Genomic DNA, 22,353 nt, shown 5'->3' with positions numbered 1-22,353 from the left:
GGGGTACTGCAGGTCATTAAACACTCTTTCCAATGCAGGGTCTCACCCACTGAGGCTATTAAAAAGACGGGCTCTTTTTGGTTCTAGTGCTACCAGGAAACCTATAGTATGACCCACTCACCACATTAAAGTCCTTTTCATTAGTGGCTTTAGGACAACATCAGCCACGGGTACACACTTGTCCTCTGATCAGAAGGCAGGGCCCAAGCCTTTCAAGTAGAGGTAGGAAAGGTAGTAAGACAATTATTTTATTAACCTTTATTTAACCAGGAAAATCCCATTGAGATTAAAAACCTCTTTTTCAAGGGAGACCTGGCCAAGATAGGCAGCAGCAGGTGTCTCACTGTTACAGAAATTACTCAAACACAGGCAGCAACAACACACATGCAACAATAAGTGAAAAAATACAAATAAAATAAATAAAATTCAATAAAATTCAAATAAAAATAAATAAATAAATAAAAAAAAATCAGTTAAAATGACAATCAATCTAATTGAAACAGTTGCATGTTATGGACTTGGCCTCAAGGATTCGTAGTTTAGATTTAAAAGCACTTAATGAAATAAATTCAGTCATTTTCCTTCTGCAGTTTGTTCCAAGCCGAGGGAGCTAAATGGACAAAAGCTCTTTTACCAAGTTCAGTTCGGGCAAATGGAGCAGAAAGCAACAAGTAGCCATGCGGACGAAGAGAATACTGACCAGCATGTTTCATTACAAGCAGGGAACATAGATAAGAAGGCAGCAACCCAAGTATCGCCTTATATATAAAACTGTATAAATGAGAGCAGGCTGTCCTACCTGAGAGTATAACTCACAGTGGTGAGTCTGAAATTTACGGTTAGTGATGAACCTCAGAGAAACACGATACACAGAATCAACCATTCGAAGACATTCATATATAGAATATCACCATAATCCAAAGCAGTACAATGATGGAAAACATGAAAAAATTAGAAAATACAATTATTTAGAAAAAGCTTACAGAAGTAAAGAGAAGGCAGAAGCTGCTGATGAGAAAAGTGAAGGAGGCAACACAGGCTATTAGTGATGACACGGTATTTGTGTTGCCTAGCCTCGCTGTTTCATTAAATAAGTAACTTCTTTAAATGCTCCAGAGCAGCATTTCTCCTGCTGACACTTGCTGACATGAAGCGGGTGTGGACATCTGACAAACAATGTCTGATGGGAGCTTTACCAAACTGCCATCAGTGTCTCATAGAATCCTGCAGTCTTCTTTTTGTTTTTACTCTAAACGGACAGAAAAAGGTGACTCACCGGGAGAGTTTCACATCACATTTTGAGCAGGCACTCATACAGAGCTTTGGTCAGATGATAAGCTGAGTAATTTGTGTTGAACTCTTGCCAGAAAAGTAACTGAAAACATGCCAGAATAGTGACGTCAGGAATTCATCTTCATACCTAAATTCTAAAGACAATTTAGGTCACAACTGTTAGTCCTGCTTTTCTAAACAACACAAATATTTTGAAGACAAATCAGCCTTTGGTCGTGCACATGTTCACAAAAGGATTGCTGTATTTACAGTTTCACTGCACTAGAATAAAATGTTGGTCCGTGAACATAGTATATAGGGATGCACCAATACCGATATCGGGTATCGGGGCCGATACTGTAAAATGTGTGTGTACTCATACTCGTAAAAGTTAACCGATACCATGAACCGATACCAACTTATTTCATTAATCAGGCTTGTCATTTCTGTTGTAGTTTTTTAGATTGGCCACTAGGGGGACATCCCGCGCTAAACAGGCACAGGGTTAGACGAGTGAGACTGGCGGCTCCAGATAAAAAAGAGAAACTGGAGGCTGCTGTAGCTAGACTAAACAAAATGTCAGCAGTGTGAGAAAGTCCACGGAAAATCCACGGGCAGTTAAAATAACAGAGGCTCTGACTCATTTTATCGCTCTGGATAACCAGCCAATGCCGGCCGTGGAAAACATAGGATTCTTCTCAGCATACTCGAGCTGCGATATGAAATTCCCAGCCGCCCAGACAGTGCCAATAGTTCAGTGATATTTTGTAAAATTACAATGTGGAGACTCTGCAATAATTTAACAGAAGTGCTTATTTTTCACTTGACATTTTTGTGGTCATTTTTATTAAGATTTTATTTATTATTGGCAGGGAATATAATAAAACCTGTCTTCCAATTCATTATATTTGTGTGTGTGTGTGGTAGAAGTATCGGTTTTTGTACTCTGTATCGGCAAGTACTCAGATCCAAGTATCGGTATCGTATCGGTTTGAAAAAATTGGTATCGTTGCATCCCTAATAGTATACATGGCAGTCATGCTGGCTCCAAAACATGTCTGTCATTGCCAATTACCTCTAAAGTCATTTGCAGGGGACAACGCTGTTACACGGCTCTTTTAACAGATCTTCCTGAAAAGAGACTCATCCCCTGTCTAAATGGAAATTACCTGCTACATGATCATTTGAAAGAGGAACTAGATCATCCACCAAATATTAAAAGCATGTGAAAAGACAACATCTTCTCAAAAGGGGGACAGAAATCAGCATTGCTGAATTGCGTGGTTGGTATTGTCACCTTGGCCCAAGCCTGCATCCTGTTAAAGTTTCTTTAAAGAAAATGAGCTGCTGAGTTTTCCCACAAAAGCACTTATTCTGTTGGATCGATAAAGCATTATTCTGCTTCTTGTCCTCAACAGTATCATTTCAGTGGAGGCTGGGTTTTTTTTTACAAGTTGCAAAAAAGTTTTAGTCCCAGTGCAGCAGAATCTGCAACGTTATTTTCCCTAAAGCACAGAAAGCGTTTTCTGTTCTGATTCTCTCAAAGGCCTCGTGTATATTCCCACCTCTGGGTGTTAGAAAATAGGAAACGCCCCCAAGAGATTAATCTTCCCTAACTTTCGCAGCCTCTGCAGCATAGGCACGGATGGCCGGGGGAATGTTTGTTCCTCACCAGATTGAAAAATGTAGTAGAAACCCCTGTGTCAGCCACTGCCATTCTTCCCATTCCTCTGTGTGCCAGCTCTCGCTGAGAGTTTGGTATGAAAAGCCCATTTCACAAACGGGTGCGTTAGCCAGTGATCAATTCTTTTTCCTCATCGCCGACTGGATCCTACTTCAGCACTACGTCTGTGTGTGTGGGAGTCTGTGAGGGAAGCATTTGTTTGAGTTTTGTCTGAGATTAACTCAAAAGTGTTCAGGGTAAGATTTACACTATAGACTTATTGATTAGAGGATTCTTTCTGTTGCCTCTTCAGCATATTTAAGCAGTTACTTTATCTGCAGCTCTGCTATTTGTTGAAGATCCAATATCCAAAACGTGAATTCTATCTTATTATTGTTGTTTGTTACTCTTTTCTGCTGTGAGCTCATTTTGCAGCATGAATATGGTGATTCATGCGTGGCTATCAGGGCCGCTGTTTTCTAGCTGCTTTCATTTTAGTTGTCATTCAGATAATAAAATCCAAACTGTTCATTCTTCCTTTTTATCTCACGCATTTGAATGGTTCTGCCTTCATCAGTATACAGAAATGTGTCACTTCTACCCTCACCCAGCAGCACATGCAGTCACTTCCTTATTTCATGGCGAGAGCAGAACTATAAACAAAGTAACTCTTTTATATTTTTGGCTGCTTGGCCAGTAAAACATCAGAGTAGTAGTTCCCTACTGGTCACCGCTCCTAAATGATCCAGCTGTGCGCAGCTCGGGTTAGAGATGCTTTATTTGGATCTGCAGTATAACAGCTGGACCTTCTTCTGAGCAGTGGCCTTAATCATTCCTGCTAAATACAGTTAAGTAACTGAAGTGCTTATTCTATAACTCTGTGTATCTTTATGTAATTGCTCTTTTTAAATACTTACGTTTGCTTCACAACAGCTGCTCTTGAGCTCTGTCCCTGAGTGTTTTTTTTCTTCTTCCACAATCAGCATATGCTCGTTTTATAGTGCTTGAAAGTCAAAATACATGTTCTGGGAAAATGTTATCTTTGGCTGATTACTTTCACTTGCAGAAAATACTTTAATTCCAAGAAAATGCAAAGGTAGATTTAGAGGATACATGGATGCAGGCAGATCGCACATGTGTGCTCTGCGCGTACGCTCGCAATGACTGAGATTGAGACTGAAGTCACATTTCTATCCATAGAGAATTTGATTCTGTAGGTCCATGGCCGTACGATGGAGGAATTGCTAAATAACTAACACGGCAAACACTTACAATCCATTTTTACCTTCCAGAAATCAGGAATGGCAACTTAAAGAGCATCCTGGGTCTCTTCTTCATCCTGTCACGCTACAAACAGCAGCAACAGCAACAGCAGCAGTATTACCAGTCCCTGGTGGAGCTCAGCCAGCAGACCAGCAGCACCGCATCATCTGCCAACAGCCACAAATCACAAGAGATGCAATCCAGGTATGTTACACGAAACATGGACACAGATTTTCATGCAGATCAGTCTTTGTTTTGCTTCCCTTGTGCTGCCTGCCTGTTTGGGATGCATGCTTGATGTTGCAATATTCATTGATTTATTGCTTTCAGATGCTCAATTAGGTCCTGTTATAGTTTTTCTAAACAGAAAACTGAGGGATGTGACCTCCTCTCTGTGGTGCAGGAAATGAATAACAAGATACAAAGATGATGATTAAGGTTTTTGCTGCATCAGCTCCATATGTAAGACAAGGCAAGTTATTAGTCACCTCAATTTGATTTATATACTGTAGAGCTTTTTAAAACAACACAAGCTGACCCAAAGTGCTTAATGAATTATTGAAATCTTAGTCTCTGATCTCACTACAAAACACCCACTCCTCACAGAGTTGAGACCAGACGTGGCACACAGGTACATCTCAGACCAGACTCAGGTTCTAATCTGACCATCCATTGAACAGAAATCTAATCTAAGCCTGTGAGCCTGTGTTTAACAAACACACGTGAGAGTATTATTGATCATTTTTTGTGCCCGACAGAAAATAAATGCCAAACATTTGCTTTATAAGCACTTCAGTGCAAAAGCTGACAGCATCATTTAGTACTGCCTAATAAGGTAGCTATAATAAGCTGGAAGATGTTGCAGAACTGTTTCATGGCTTTTCATCAGGTGAGTACCCCAGAGGTGTTTAATATGACGATGCTTGTTGGATGTTTATTAGAAATACAGTATAAGAAGACGTGGATTATACAGCAGAAGTGTACGAGCGCTGTAAAAGGCAGCAGAAGCAAAGAAGGCCTGTACTTGTGTGATGTAAATAGACACAGCAGCATTTAAAAGAAGGCCTGAGATGCCACACATGAGCAGCATTCCCCCCGGCCAGATCGAGTTACTACACAGCCACACGGTGTGGCTGCGATGTTTTCTATTAGTGTGTGAGTGTAGAGAGAGAGTATGTGCATTAAACCAGTGCAATAACAGCGTTAAGTCTCAGTATTTAAGGAGTGGGCATGTGAGTAAGATGATACTGTCGAGGGCTTTGACTTCACTGTGTTTGGTTGAGTTAGGAGATGGTGGCAGTGGGGTCAGTGTATCGTGTGTTAAGGGGGGTTATTAGGGGCACAGCTGCCTCCCATTCCCACCCTCTTTATTCACCCCCACAACAGGTGGTGAATGCTCTCACTCTCTCTCTTTTGAACACGCACACACAAAACAGTGAATTGTTGGAAGCACATCGCTGTGTCAACCTAGTTTCAGACTTGACGAATCAATACATACACACTTAATGAGCCGTTACAGAAGCTGCACATTCCACCAATGTCTTTTTTTAGTTTCGATCTCAAGAAAGAATTTGTTTCAACCAAAGAAGTGTCTCAGATGATTTCCATGTAGACCCTCACTGTCTCTCTTCTTCACTAATAAGTGAATAATGCCTCAATGTTGAAGGCCACAGTGGAGGTCAGTGGAGATGGCACCATAGCACTTTTTTATGTCCGATAACGATATCATAAATTTGGATATCTGCCGATACCGATATGAATCCGATATACTGTATTTTTTTAATCAATAAAACTGTTTTTTTAATATCTTGCTGCATTTTGTATAAGTTTATACTCAAGTTTAAAAAACAAAACAAAACACTAAAGCTATTCTGTTATACCTGTATGTAAAAAATACACTGCACCCAAAATATTTCATAGCTCAGCAACACTGATCAATCTAATAAAATTAAACCTGCTCCATCCTCCCTATTCTGGTATTTTAAAGAGTACTTAGTGGAAATATTAAGCAACTTAACTAATAGGGTTGCAAACTCCCAGCAAAAAAAAAATAGGGAACCACCCCCCACCTCATGATGCTTAATTGACGTAATCAACTTTAATTTAATGCACGTGTAAAAATAAATAAATAAATTTAAAATATGCACAGAAATAAATTATTTTTCCACAATAATTAAATAGATTCAACATCTTTCTTCAACAGAACTGCACAGATGGTATCTTCCCAAAGGAAAGAGTACTATAGCTTACTAGGGTATATTAGACTTAACAGTTACTATATACAGTAATGGACTTCTATATATTTTACATCAGATTAAAACTTTGGGTGTAAGATTCAGATAATTATTTATTAAAAGCTCGACATTTTAATGAGAATAAGAAAGAAAAGTATGTCTTTGTGCCCCCTTTTCCCTGTTAATGCCCTATCGGCCCCCCTGGCTAAACTTTGCTAGATCCGCCCCTGCACAGTTACCAGCGTCAGCTGTAGAAAAAGATCCTGGTCTAGAAAGTAATAATAAATAAATTCTAACAACAGCTTATCAAGCTTAAACGTGCTGCTGTTGTTCAGCCGCTGGTTTCCTCTTTCTGGCGCAAAGTGGGCAATAAACAAACAAGAGAGACGGACTCGCGACAGAAAAGCCGATCAGCTGATCATTGATCAGTTTCATGATTGAAGTAGCAGCAGGAGAGGGAGGGGGAGAGAAGCAGTCGCTCCATATATCGGTTGTTAAGCTTAACGCTGGAATGCTTTACAAACATTCAGAGATGAACTTACACACTTGCTTTACTTCTCTCTGGGAAAACTTTCTCGGAGATGAAAGACCAGACCACCGACAGGTCTCACAGGCCACGGCCGCTCTATCACGTGACCACACTGCTCCGACGTGCTACGGTTATGAGCTGAGTTACGCCATGTCGCAAGTTTTGTGAGGTGCTTTTTTGATATTTAATGGATCGATTACATTTTTTATTTCTCTCCGATATCAATCCGGTAATTTAGGTCAGTATCGGACCGATACCGATACGTAATATCGGATCGGTCCATCTCTAGAGGTCAGAGGATCAGTCTATGTCTGTCTGTGAAAAATAAGCTATTAAAATGTGACAACATCCATAGCTGATTGAAGACAGTCTGCAAAGGTCAGAAGGAAGGATGGAAATGAAGGAACTGATTGAAAATGTTGCTTTCAAATCAGGAAAAATATTGTGTTAAGAACAGTCTAGAGATGCAACATAATTTGACCTGTCATCAATTGAAGTCTCATGAGCTGTTGCTGGTTTTTAAAGCAATGTTTTAAGAAGGTCCCACAGTTCTGTGTCTGAGTGTCAGTGTGTGAGTCAGAATGAGCCAGTCATGAACGCATGACTCAAACATCATAAACGGGTGATTTAATGTTCGCAACCAAATTCCCCGAGTATCACTTTCCATAATTTAATGTATGTCATTGGCAACACGCAGGATTTATTTCTCATATCGCAACAACGTAATTGTTCATTCATTCATTCATTCATTCATTCATTGTTAGGGGTTTTGTTAACCGCAACGATAATCAGATAATTAGACTTGTGTTAAAGTAATATGCTGAGTTGAGTATCATAGCTTCATAGTTTCAGTACATGTACTACTATATTTTAATAATACATTACACACATGAACAGGAACATTTCACTGTATATTAAAGAAACACAGACTCCATGAAGTCGAGTTAATTACCACCAGAGCACAGGGAGACATTTACTTTTCATATTATGTCTAATTCAGATGATATTAAAGCATTGTAAGTTTCTTCTGTGTGAGGTTTCATGTCTGCCTGGTGCAGGCTCCACTTCCTTTTCACTCTCAAAACATGGAAACGTAATTAAATCTATTCATAGAAATCTACTTTAATTCTCATTTTTGCAAGCTCCCGTAAGCTCCAGTCGACCCTGAAGATTTAACATGTCTGAATGGGTTTTGTTTTAAAGTTTGCAAATGATCTCTTCCTCAGAGATACACACACATACTGTATATGCACACTCACACACAGAGATTCATTTGGGCTGCTGCTCATCTGTAGTTGTGGTATGGGAGCTTTCTATAGACAGCACCTGCTGGCCTAGCTGGTGTCTCCAGGGCAGGGGATGAGATGAGTGTGACTCTGTATGCGTTTAAGGGGAACTCCCCATAGGACACAGCACGACAGCCCGGAGCCACAGTCTTTCAGTCTTTCAGTCTTTCTCTACAAGGCAGGGGGCCCAGGCCTGGCAGGGCACAGCAAACCCTCCCTCTTTAATTCGCCATGTCCCGGGGCGACCACGTTGACCCACTGGTATGGCGCTCCTCGCGCCTGCCCACCGCTGTGTCTCGCGACAGGAAGAGCCGCTTGCCATACGGGAGAGCAAGCATCCTGGCCAAGATTGACTCATCTCATAGGTATAGTTGGATCTTGTAGAGTGTGTGTGTGGTAGCATCCAGGCACTCGACGATATTTGGAAATTACACGATGACATGAGGAGGATGGATTAGTCTCAGTGGCATCATGAACTGGTAAATGGTTCAGTTCTTCTTGTTTGTTGGTTTAGCTTTTTATTATAGGCTGTTAATACGGACACGATGTTTGCCAGTGAGAAGTTGAAATGAAGTGTGTTCAAGACATTAGTCTGTCAACAGCTCATTTAATGAATGGGATACTACACTGTAAAAACCCAGTTTTGTACTGTATGTGTTTGAAGCTAATTATCCATGCTCCAGCTCCAATAGTGTTGTGCACCTGGTTGGAAATTTTGTTCTTGATTTTATAGCAGTATTTAATTTTCTACTGTGTCCTGCAGAATGTTCCAATCCAGTGGGAAAATATGCAGTTTTTATGTTATTCTGGACACGGCACCACATTTGGTCATGTGGCATAACGCCTCTGAAGATGTGGAATACTGATGAATTTGCTGTTTGCATCTCATCTTTTACTAAGAGATGGTTGGTTATGGGTAAAGGAATAAATGGCAGGTCAGAAATCATTTTTGCACATTGCTGGTGCTTTCAACCTCTTACTGAATGGTGTGTTACTTTATTGGTGTTGTGACATTCAAGTTCCTCAACTTCTTGCAGCATGTTGCTTAGAAACTGCTGCCTAGCCAGCATTATTGTAAAGTAGATGTGGAGTTGATACATGCTGAATTAGGTATGTGGCTTTGTGTGAGATACTCAAGCTTGAACGCTCTTTGTTGGAAATTCATCCCCTGATGTCTAGAGGTGGGAATCACCATACATCCCACGATACGATATTATCACGATACTTAACGCACGATACGATATTATTGCAATTTTTAAAAATATTTTGCGATAATCAGATTCTGTACATAAAGGTAAACTTGATCAATATTCATTTTCTCTAATATCAAAGTCTCACACTCAATCTTTCTCTCATTTCAGTTTGATTGTTGACAAACTGAACGGTTTGTATTACAGTCTAGTCCAACTTAACTGAATCAACCATCTGGTACAATTATAGCTATTCTGAACTATGCAGTTTATGAAAACTATGCAGCCCCTTCAGCAACTGAAGAATTTGAAAGTAAATTAAAACAAAATATAATTTTACATTAAATAAAAAAGTTTTCAACTTAATTAAAATAAAACATGTCTTAAATTAAAATAAGTAAATTGTCACATTTGGACAGTGAAGGAATGTCAGGATTCTTGCTCAGAAAAAGGATCAACATGCTCTGAAGTCAGAGCACAAAAACCTTTTTTGTAACAAAATATCGATTTCTGCTGTCCCTGTATCGATACATTATTAGCAAACAAAATATCACCATGCTACACAGTATCGATTTTTTCCCCCACCCCTACTGATGTCAAGGTCAGATGACATCTTATTACCTGCTATCATCACAGTGATTCGAGCACACATGCCTCACGTCTTGGCTCTGAAACCCATCAGTTTTAGTTTGTGTCTGACCTCAGCGATGTGGCTACCAGGAAGCTGAAACTGAAATTAATAGCACAGCAATGGTATCCAATATGGCTTGCATATGCACTGCAGTGTCGCGGACTATTAAAGAGAGGCCACGTTGATGTGTGTTGTATACAATGAAAAGTGACAGACTGTAATCCCCCACCCCTCTCGTCTCCACCAACCCTATTCCATCACCATTTCTTGATCCTGCCCTCGTGTGTTCTGGTGTTTCTTTTTTCCACACTGGAATGATCTTGAATGTTGTGGGTTGGATAAGCACCCCAGGCTGGAGACTATACCATTGCCTTCATGTTTCATTACATTTAATATAGTTGGAAGTGAGGGTAAGGATGGGTCTTGTAATGGGAAAAAAAACACAACACTCTAGTTTTTTTTACTGTCCATATACTGCTAGAACTATAGCCTGCTCCCGCAGTATTTTTCCTTTTCGTTATACTCCTGCAGCTTCTTTCGCCTTTAGATATTACCTCATCCATGCCTTTTACAGCCCTTTACTCTGAATATGGATAAAAAGAGAGAAAGGACAGAGAGCAGAAGGACAAAAGGTTTTCTTAGAAAGAAATACAATGCACAAATTTAGACTCCACCTTCTTTCCCCCCCAAAATGCTGATAAAGCACTTTAGCATGTGACAGGCTCCACTAAACTGTCACACCTTGGCTTTTTTGTGCAGTAAAGACCTCTTAGAATATTTACAGCAACACTTACGTGCTACTAGGAGATGACATTGTGGGTGTCTTGTTGCGAGTATTCACTGATGTATCATTTATTACATAGTTCATTATTAACATGATGCAAAGGTGCTCGTCACTATAATTGCGCTCTACTCTCTGCTCAGGAGCTTGTTAGAATAACAAGGCGTCATGAAAACCTGCAAAGGCAATTAGAGATGTACTGCAGCTCTACATTCATCACAGGTGGGTTAAAAAGGAATTTAATTGTCTGGAGCAAGAGGTGTAAATGGAGAAAGATGAGGGAGAGAAATGGAACTTATAGGAAAGATGGACAGTTGAAAAGTTAATTAATAATTTTCCCACCACCGTGAAAGGTCCTAATCCTTCATAGTTTAACTTATGAACAAAATGATTCTTCTGCTCTCATTGATTCTACAAAATGATGTATGTGTACTCAGCATATTTAATCAAATCACTGCAAAAAGGCCTAGACCAGCCTATTATTGTACTTCTACATTTTTAAGCCAAATTCTGTTAAAGTAGGAAACAGCTAAACTCTAATCCTCATTTCTGTAGTATATAATTGTACTGCAGGTTTTGTAGTCATTTCTTCTTTAAACCAGTTTTTTCTTTTTTAATCAGCTTTTGTGTCACCTGTGCCTGAAATATCATAATGTAAAACCTGTTAGCACTTTTTCATAATCCGTTTTATGCATAGCTGAGTGGTGCGAACTTCCAGAAGATAGTTGCTGTGCCTCATTCAGTGACCCAGTATAGGTAGTTTATTGTCCGTCTAGTCCACTTTCAGTCACCAGTGCCAAACCAGCAGCCCACAAACACAAAACAGAGAAGGAGTTGTTCTCATTTGTCAGAAAAGAAGGACCTCTAAACAGACTGCTGGTGTTTGCTGCTTCCTCTGTCCTTCAGCCGAAGCAGCTCTGCAAACTCTGAGTAGAGGACAGATTCAAGGTTTTACTACTGAACTTCATCTTGTTCTCATTCATCAAGACAATGATTGGAAAGCTCAGGTTTCCACCTGTGTTCAGCCTTTGAAAGGTAATGTTAGTTCAAAGGGTTTCTTCTGGGAACTAACTTAAATTTGTCTAATATGTAGCAGTTAAATGTGTCTTCCTGACAAAGGGCTAGCATCTGCTAGCAAAGCATTGATTTGGTTAGAATCCACAAGTATTGTGGTCGTTGAAAGTTTTGTCATTTTTGTTTGTTTTATTAGTAACATGATTCTGCCATCACATATGCCTAATTGAACATTTGATGTTTATTTTTTATCTTTCATTTTTGTAATTTTATCTATTTTATATGCTTTTATTTAACATCATTTAATCATCAGATTATTGTTTAGTACACTAGTATGTTAACATCTTGGTAGCTAATGTTTCCATTGTTTTAAGTCTATTTTCTCACTAAAAAACAAACAAATGACGTAGGGGCTAACATTTAAAAGCAGGTCAGATTACCATGGTAATTGAGAAGGACTTTACCAGATATACAAAAGGTCAGTAAACGCACATCTTTATTGAAAATACATTCTACAAGTTGCTTAATTACAAACATGTCAAACATGAATAGAGTTTCCTTCCTGTAACAGTCATTCCCACCTCTGCCAATGACTAACTGTGACTGGTGCTGCGGGTATTTCCTTTGCCTCTGTCTTGTGTGTTTTCTTCAAACCAGGCCTTCAGAAAATTGTTTGTGAAAGTTGTTGTGTGTGTGTGTGTGTGTGTGTGTGCCAACAGCCCTATAAATGGATTAGGAGATGTTATTGGCCTAGTCATAAGTGTGTGGTAACAAACATGTGTGAGCCATCATGTGAAAAATCAAAGAAATGTGCACTGGCATGCTACAGTATTTACCACATGCTTCTTCTCTTCTTTCCCTTGGTCCATCTCTCTCCCCCTCCTATTCCTTCTCACACATTATTACATTAAGACATGGATTAAGAAAATTCCAGCAAGTCACTGGTCTTGTTTCTTATCTGACTGTGTTAACAGTGTTGCCCATCTTCTCTGCTTGTTCCTCAGTCTCACAGCACGATATGCAAGTCCTCCAGGCCACGGTGGAATAGGTTCACCACAGAAGAAAAACACCAGGTAATTATGGAAAAATAGATCTTTAAATGTCTTTATTTTATTTGTTAAGCTAATTAATTTGTGCAATTTAGGTTTTTTTTTCAGGGAGGGCTTTGATGAGCTGCTCTCTCCACAGTCAGGTCAGAGGTCAACAGGCAGAACACCTTATAAGAATTTTGTGTTTTGTTCTTGGGTTCTCAGGATGTAGCTGCAGTAGCTTTATGGTAGTTTGAGCGAATGTGTGACAGTGAAGAGCAGAATGTGCTAAATGTTCGTGTGCTTTTGCCATTATGTTCCCACATGAAATACAGACTCCTTAAACATTATGAATCCATCACAAAAGGTGTGTACTCACTACATGGATACAGTATTTCTGTAAAGATGCTTGCTAGGAATTTGTTTCTAAATAAATATGAGTAAAACTGGATGCTACCTCTTGTTGACAATCTCACAATCTCAGTCTCAGTGAGATTACTGTTTAAGTGGAGGATTCAGTTGTACCAGTGCACAGAACCTCATGCTTCGGAGCAGACGGTGCTTACCTCTGGGAGCCTGTGCTGCCTAAGAAATGTTTTTTGCGTATTGTGTCCCTTAGCACTTTTAAACATCTTGACAAAGATGCTGAATAAATAACTACAGTGTTGCAAAGCACTTTGATATAGCTGCTAGGCAGGGAACCTGGAAGCTGGTAAACTTATAACAGCTCTAAACATGAGCATTAAGGGTGAGAAATTCATTCCCAGATATGGGCAGACCAGAACAACAAAGATAAAAGGGATTTTTCACATACGTGTAAGACATACACTTTAAAATGTAGCCACACGTGCTGCATGTACACAGCCTCCTTCAGCTGTCTGATGCTTGCAGCAATTGTTCCAACTCAGAAGCAGTGGGAACCAGCACGTTGGCAAATAATTCCTCTCCAGCCACCACTGAGCAATGGCAAAAATGCTGCAGCCAGCAGTTCCAGCCCTATGGGTGATAATCTGCCCTCTCACATCACTGCTGCTGCCGCTCTGCAGAAATAGCTCTTTAATTCCCCACAAACAGATGAAGATACACATACGCACGCGCACACAAACAAATCACTTATATTAGTGAGCGGTGACAGTGCAGGCACTCTTCTCTTGCCATCTGATTTCCATTCAAGGCTGATTACCACAGTTAATTACTTTCTTGCCTTCTGAGAAGTTATTTTTAATCACCACGAGTTGCCTCCTCTGTTATCCTCGAAGCAAGAAAGTTTTAGCAATTCTAAAATAGAAATAAATTGTTGTGTGTCTTTCATGCTGCACTGTGCTGAATGTGGTGAGGAATGTTTCCCTCGAGGTACTAGGAGCTTTAGTGTGCTTCTTACTACCTCAGACATTTTGCTTGTTAGCTAGCACTCAAAGACCTATCCAGTTTACACCTGGCCTTTTCACTTGACACAGTCACATTCAGGCTCTTTGTTTCCCTTTTGTCAGTGGTGGAAACTGTGCTAAATATTTTTGTATTTTGTATATCAGCTAGACAGTGTTGAGCTCTTTGCTATAATCTGCCTTCTCTGATGTTGGAACGGTAAACGAAACATAAGCGCAGGTTATGTTTTTCTGTGCATAATAGGTGGTGTCAACAAATAGCTATTCATGTGTTTCACATAATGGGTTGTGGATTTTTAATCTAGTTCCCTTTGATGTGGACATCTGACCTGAATTACAACAAAAGAGATTTACTTCCTGAATAAACTGCACTAATACCTGACACTACCATGGGCTAGGTGCTTTATTTTTTTGTGGATCACCACCAGTGTTGGGGAGTAACGGAATACATGTACCGCCGTTACGTATTTAAAACACAAAATATGAGTAACTGTATTCCGTTACAGTTACCGTTTAAAAAGGTGGTATTTAGAATACAGTTACTTTGTTGAAATAAATGGATTACACGGCGGTACTTCCTTGTTTCATATTGTGGCGGGTCAGGACTGTTTGGGTTTTGTTTGACAGCTACGTTCTGTTGTTCCAGGTGGCAACGTCACGGTTGCCATGGTTACAGGGTGACGCGCTCTCTGCGTGTTTCCTGGGTGAGAGAGGCCTTTTTGTTGTTGTTGTGCTAAGCTAACAGGCAGAATGCTACAGGTATAGCTCTAAAGAATGTAGCATCATAGGCAGTGTAGTCCGTGCTGCAGGGAGAATGGACTGCCATACACGTTATGTGTCTGTGAGCGAGGGAGGGAGAAAAAGGAAAAGTACGAGCTGTCATCGAGCAAAAACGGGAGCTGGAAGCATGTAAATATAATAATAACCACTGCAGCCAAGAAGAGAGCCTGACGAGCCCAGTTGTAAGTAAGCTATTAAAACTCGACTGTATGCCAAGTTTCGTTGGAGCAGCCTTTCAACGCCTCTCTCTGTCTCTCGCTAGCAAAGTTGACCCAGACAACAAAGTAAAGCTAGTTTTCGGCTACGAGCCGACACAGAACCCACCGTATTAGCCAGAGGTCCCTTTACTACGGTTCGGTGCCGCGGACCTTCAGTAACAGTAATAAATCACAGCAATAGTACATTCATGTAGTTGTAAACAGCATGATAATATATTAAGTAATCCAAAGTATTCAGAATACGTTACTCTCATTGAGTAATGTAACGGAATACGTTACAGAATACATTTTGGGGCATGTATTCTGTATTCTGTAATGGAATACATTTTAAAAGTAACCTTCCCAACACTGATCACCACTCAGGACTAGTGATGGGATTTCCGGCTCTTTTTAGAGACCCGGCTCTTTCGGTTCGGCTTTAAGAGCCATTTCGTTCGCAACCGACACATCACTACTCAGGACTTATGGATGCTAACTAACTTCTGTGTACTGTCAGACAACACAACACTTTATCTGTTTTATGTTTTGTGCCCTTAACTCCAGTTGTACATCTTGTTAGACACACAATTCTCATCCTTCACCTCTTTCTCACATGGCGTTTCCAAGCGGTCGGTTTTTGATTCTTTTTTGGTCTCTGTCCATTCTCATTTTTCCATTGGGTTCATGATCTGAAAATATAGCGTTAATTTCCACTGTTATGAGGATTATTCACAGCTTTAAGTTCCATTGATGGGTAGGAATGTAAGTACAGTTTTAATTTCAGTAGAATATGTGATGTTGAATGATGGTGACACTTTATTTATTTTATAACTCAGAAATATTGCAAAAGTTAATTTATTTTATATCTCAAGTGGACCTTGAGTTGAGTTGCCTTTGTCTCATTGCGTTTGGACTGTTTTATTCTGTTTACTCAGCCATAAGTCCATCTCCTGTTTGTTTGCTCAGCTCATGTTAGCACAGTCTTGACAATTGAGTTATTTGAGTTATTCTGCTTTCATTTGACGTATCAGAGCAGCTGAACGACACGCTGAAAGTTATAAAACCATCAACATGTTTTATTAGTTTAGCTGCCATGATTTCAAATAGAGTGTACATTAGATGTACGGTGTGGTGCGGCCTTCATCTTAGCAGCAGGGAGTGATGTTTGGCAGTTTGCTGGCCACCCGCCTACTTGCGGTATCTTTCTACCGTTTTAATAAGCCTGATGTGGCATTGAGTGGCCATGTGGGGGCCAGATGTGTCAGAGCAGATGTCTTACACTCTTGCAAATACAGGGTTATAACAGATGTTATAAGAACTAGTCCTGAGATAAGGAAAGTGCTGTTTTGAATACACAGACTCAATGGCACAACATTGTGAAGGGCAGAGAACTCTCTTTGTCACCCACCTCGCTACCTCACCTCAGATCTGTCCAGTCTAAAACAAATTCCTTGTCGAGGAATTGCATCACATTTTCTCTCTTCCGTTCCATTTTGCCGATGTATTATCAAACATGTATTTTGGAAGATGAAAGAATCTTATGATAAAAGGAACTACTTCTGATTACCATCTGAATTGCCTCAATCTCCATCTCATTTCCTACTGTTTATCTCTCATTTTCTCTTGTCGGGGTTTGCAGCTACAGCGTCTTTTTCTGATGTGCACCCCTGTTTGTGTGCACTTTCATCCCCCCTCCCATTTCATATTTTTGTTCCTTTTAGATCTGTTCATTCTTTTGTCTTTGTCTATCAATCTCGTCTGTTCCTCTCTTGCAGACTGAATGTATTAAAGCAGATATATACTATTAACACTAGTCTGCCTTTGTATGCATTTGTGGGCGCAATGTTCTGCAGTATGTGCGTGCTACTATACATCTCCATCTGTTTTTGTTCTGTGAATGGCAGACTCAGCTCTGACCCGAGAACCACCTCCTGCTGCAGCTCACCGAGGCCTCTCGGGTAAAGCACCAGTGTTGCGCTCGGGCCTGGATCAGCATCTCTTAACAGTCAGCTAGTCTGCTACAAATGAACAGTGGGATGCAAAATCATATAGTAATTCAAAGAAGGGAAGTGCGAGTAAGGGACACGTTTGTTCCTCTTGATGAAGTTTTGTGCACAGGAGCATATTTTATTTTTGTCTGTGTAAAACCATCTTTTCATTGCTCAGCACTTGGGGCTGACATATTTGGCAGTTTTTGTTCTGACTTCCTGCTGCGCCTTGTTCCATTTTCTGAGGGAGACGCCCAAGTTGCCTTGAATTTTTGTAGCTAGATCCAAATAATTTGCTTCTTGCTGCCATAATATAATTGCTGGATTTTAATATAGTGCTTTGTTTGTTCCTTGTTGCATCACAGACTGGGAGAGATACCTGGTTGGTAACTAACTTGCTTTGTTTACCTGAGCTACCTTCCGAGGAAAATAAAAAACAGTCCTGCTCCAGTGATATTTAATGATGCACTGGAAGCAGTTTTTTCAGCAGCTATTTTTTTAATAAGACCTTCATCCAGGCAATTTGGTTGATACGGCGAAGTTCTGCATCGATGCCATGGCATGTTTTCAGACATAAAGGAAATTGATCCTGTGCAGTGAAAAAAAGACTACCCAGACTAGGTGGGAGTCAGTCTTTTGCATAATGTGTGAAAATATTTTAGATTTGTCAGGGATTCGCACGTTTTCCAGAGTTAAACTTGAAGTTCAGATGCAGACGAGTAAATAAATCCCCTAGATGAGATTTTCTGTCTTATAATTCCAAGATAAATTTGTGCATAAAACCTTCATAGCTGTGTCAGTCAGAATTAAAACGATAGCATCGTGTGCCACGAGATGGGACGCGTATTTTACCCGCTTAGTGTTTTGGACTGTCAGTGTGTGCTTGTCCTCAGTTGTTGCAGATTCACGCGTGTCAGGAGGGCAGTCAGCAGCTTTTAATTTGGCTCTGTTACTCACCCTCATTTTAAAGTCTTCGAGTGATACTTTAGGGAAATAAAGGACTGAGAAAACTTTGTTGTTCCTTCATCAAACTCTACTCGTATTGATTTGGTCACTGATTGTTTTTTGTTGGTGGTGAATTGCTTTGCAGTAAACTGATGCTCCGAACACTGAAATTCAGTGTTTAAAATCAAAATGATGTTTTTTCTCAACTAAAGCAGGACATATTGAGTGAGAGAGAACTGCACTTTGTGTTTCCTAGATCAAGTCAAGTCAAGTTTATTTATAAAGCACATTTAAAAACAACCAAGGCTGACCAAAGTGCTGTACAATAAAATACAAATATAAAATACAATAAAACACAAGTACATAAAACACCTCACTGATAAAACAATAAGTTAAAACAGTAAGTTAAACCTTGCTAAAAGCCAATGAGAAGAGGTGAGTTTTAAGAGCAGTTTTAAAAGTTCCTAGGCTTGTGGAGAATCTGATGTGAGGAGGTAAACTGTTCCACAGTCTGGGTGCAGCCACAGCAAAAGCCCTCTCTCCCCTAGTCTTTAATCTGTACCTGGGAACATCTAAAAACATCAGGTCTGCTGACCTCAAAGATCTCCTGGGGCGGTAAATGCTAAGAAGCTCTGCCAGGTAAGGAGGTGCAGTACCGTTAAGAACCTTAAAAACCAGCAGTAAAATTTTAAAATCAATCCTAAAAGCAACTGGGAGCCAGTGGAGAGAGCAGAGGACCGGAGTGATGTGGTCTCTCTTTTTGGAACCGGTCAGCATGCGAGCAGCAGCGTTCTGCACCAGTTGGAGGCGATGCAGACAGGAACGATCTAAACCAGCATAAAGGGAGTTACAGTAGTCCAGCCGTGATGTAATAAAAGCATGGACCACCCTTTCTAGATCGTTCCTGCACAGGTAGGACTTGACTTTAGCTAAAATCCGTAGATGATAAAAAGATCCCTTGACTACGGAGCTGATTTGTTTATCAAATTTAAAAGCTCTGTCAAAAGTAACACCGAGGCTCTTAATGGAGGAAGTACATTTGGAAGTTAGGGGTCCCATAAAATCAAAGGAAAGGTTGGGGTCTTTAGAAAACCTAAACACAATGACTTCAGTTTTACTTTCATTTAGATGTAGGAAGTTAAGAGCCATCCAAGTCTTAATGTCAGACAGACAGGAGAATAACGGCTGCAAAGAAGTGTATCATAGCTGGTCCATGTGGCAGAGAAATGGAAGAGTACCGAAAGCAGTGGCGGAAGAGATTTCTTAGTAGTCAGGAGGTTTGTTATCCATGCTAGATGTCAATCTGACCTTTCATTTGTTTATTTTCATGAAAGCCTTAAACACAGAATGGAATATATGAAATATGTTTTTCCCCCAGAGGGCTTTTCACCACTGCACAATTCAGAGGCTAAAATACGTTTCCCTCCGACATCTCGGCTCCATCTGCGATACAGACATGCGACATATTCAGCATAGCAAATCAATTATCTTTAAGGGACGTCACGGCAAAGTTCATGCAGAGACATGAAGTTGTTGCAGTCCAGCGTTTTCTCTTTCTCTCTGAGAAGATCTTGACTTATACATTTTCTATTTCACCAGAAGTTGTTTTTTCAAAGTTCCATAAACGTTTTTAAGGTTTTGAGCTATCGCTGCCCTTTTTCAAACCTGCATTTTGATATTGAGTCAACATGAAAACAGCGTAAAGCATCTGTGGGAGAAACCAAGGCACCAAAAAAGGAAAAGTCCTGTTGAGTTACAGCAGAAATAGATCCAGGTTGTCAAAATCTTTGAACCAGCTGCTAAATGTGTTTTTGAAGAAACGTGCTAGCAAACAGATGTATGAATGCATCTGGCACGCCACATAAAAAATGCAGTATAACGTTACTGTACAACAGGTTTTTGATGAGATTCTTCTTTTTAACACGCTTCTGGGAGTTGGGAAACTCCTCCAGCTGCAGCATGGCAAATCACCATTTGACACTGGCAGCTTCGACTGTGTCAACAGAAAGAAATGATGCAAAAGTGTGTTTCAAAAGTAGACTGACTGAAAACACAAACCCCCCTGGTAGATGTGACTGTAGTTCCTTTTTATGATCGTTTGAAGGGGAGGAAATATTTATATCACGCGTGGCTTTACAGTAGCTCTGATCAGCTCTGAGCTTTCAATCAGCCTGTCATGACACAGACTCTCAGCACACGTGCACCTGAACACACAGTTTTTCTTTTTCTTTTATCCTCCCTCCTTAGCCCAAGATGAAACAAAGACTTCTGATCTCTCGTCATCTTACACACTGACACATACTGAATCCAGGGCTGGTTATTTGTGAGAAAATATACCAATATTTGTAGATTTTTAAATCTCAAGGTGTATCTCATCTGTTATTGTGTCTAGTCGAGGCCTAACAGTTAAAGGTGACAGTGCATACTTTATAGGCGCTTTCAGTGGAAGTGACGGGACACCAAATCTCCGTGTGCTTTAGGTGAAGCTAATGTGAGATGTCATCAGTTAGTTAAGCCGCGCTTGAGCTTGATGTTCTGGAAGGGATGGTCATTTTAGTACCTTGGTGTTATTCTGTAATTCTGCTGTTCCCTGAAACAAGAAGGGTGACTTTTGCACATTTGAACTCCAGAATGACTGGATGAAAGTTATTACTGACAAAGGACTGTTGATTTTAACCCTTTAAGACCTACCATAGAACCAAGTCCACCAGAGCTTATATTATATGTTTACATGCTGTGGAGCCATTTTTGGAAGCATTTCAAGTTGCTATACATCAATACAACCATTACAGCCTATGTGTTAATAATATGTCTGCATTAAGTGCATAGTAATTACATAAATTGCAAAAAAGTGCAGTTAACATATATTTCTAGTTAGAGAAATTTAAGAGGCTTATCCCTCAAAACTGTAAATACAAAAAAGTTGCACAAAATAGTTTCCCCACAGGAAATTTATTTTGAGTGTCTTCATACTTTTATTTTTGAAATACACCAATTTTTATACACTGCAGGAAAAACAAAAATAAATATTATAATGCAAATTTGCAAAAAAAGCAGCATATGCATCAAAATAAACTATTTCCAGCAGTGCAATATGAGTCCTAAGCATCCCAGAAACGACACAGAAAGTCATAACGTCAAAGATAACTTTTAAAAACACCAGTATAAGCTCATGAGGCCTTGATGGTAAAAAAAAAAAAAACTACATTTCCGCGAAATGACGTCACTTACGGTTTCGGCCAGGTCATGGTGGACGTGCGATAGTTCGTGCTGATGGACGTAGGAAGTGTTTTTGTTGCTGCAAGTGCTTTTTATGCAGTTTTTGCAAAGCTATATGTGGAAGGAAACTGTGACCGAGGACAAGCTGATGGCATAAGAAGCGCCTTGAGGCGACATTTGTTGTGATTTGGCGCTATATAAATAAAATTGAATTGAATTGAATTAAGTACAACTCCTCCGGTTTCATATGCAAAAAAAATTATTGCGCTAGCTCACGTGGTTGCAGAGCTACCGGGATTTAAAAATAGTTACGCAAAACGGAGCGTGCCTGCTCTGACCGGTTTTAAAGGGTTAAAGTATCCCCTGTTATAAATAAACCACCTTTCCTTGACTTTTTAGTGTTGGAGTTAATGTGCAGTCATCTTACTTATCATTGTTCTACCTCTCCTGCAGGTTACCAGGGCCCTCCAGAGTACCTGCTGCGGGCAGCGGGGCCTCCAGGAGCCCAGGCTCATCCAACCTCAACCGTCGGAGCCAGAGCTTCAACAGCATTGACAAGAGCAAGCCTCTTCAGTATGCCAGTGGCAACGATAGAGGTAAAGAGTGTGTTTACAGAGTTTGACTATGGGGTCAAGGGTAGGCAACCCCAGGCCTCAAGGGCTGGTGTCCTGCAGGTTTTAGATGTGTCCTTGATCCAACACAGCTGATTCAAATTGCTAAATGACCTCCTCAACATGTCTTGAAGTTCTCCAGCGGCCTGGGAATGAACTAATGATTTGATTCAGGTGTGTTGACCCAGGGTGAGATCTAAAACCTGCAGGACACCGGCTCTCGAGGCCTGGAGTTGCCTACTCCTGCAGTAGGTAGAGGCAGTGATTTTCCATTCCTCATCCCAACCACTTGATGGCACCACTCACACAAGTCAGACAGGCTGATGTCACTAGTCTT

At 40.2% G+C, this 22,353-nt stretch overlaps 1 protein-coding gene across 4 annotated transcripts in view; it reads left to right on the top strand.

The window, feature by feature from the left end:
- Window positions 1-22,353, top strand: part of nav3 (neuron navigator 3) — a 265,011-nt gene that overhangs the window by 143,758 nt on the left and 98,900 nt on the right. For 3 of the 4 annotated variants that reach the window (XM_085138223.1, XM_085138222.1, XM_085138224.1), the window contains exons 5-7: window positions 4,228-4,402; window positions 12,868-12,936; window positions 21,859-22,001. In XM_085138223.1, coding sequence (XP_084994349.1) covers window positions 4,228-4,402; window positions 12,868-12,936; window positions 21,859-22,001 — 387 coding nt within the window. Of the gene's footprint in view, window positions 1-4,227; window positions 4,403-6,408; window positions 8,613-12,867; window positions 12,937-21,858; window positions 22,002-22,353 lie in introns of those variants that run through there. The other variant, XM_085138225.1, reaches the window with a different exon arrangement.

This window comes from Neolamprologus multifasciatus, chromosome 17 (genome assembly GCF_963576455.1).
Source record: "Neolamprologus multifasciatus chromosome 17, fNeoMul1.2, whole genome shotgun sequence".
Classification (NCBI taxonomy): Eukaryota; Metazoa; Chordata; class Actinopteri; order Cichliformes; family Cichlidae; genus Neolamprologus; species Neolamprologus multifasciatus.
The sequence above is the reverse complement of the archived record's forward strand: the minus strand, read 5'-3'. Positions and strand labels throughout refer to the sequence as shown.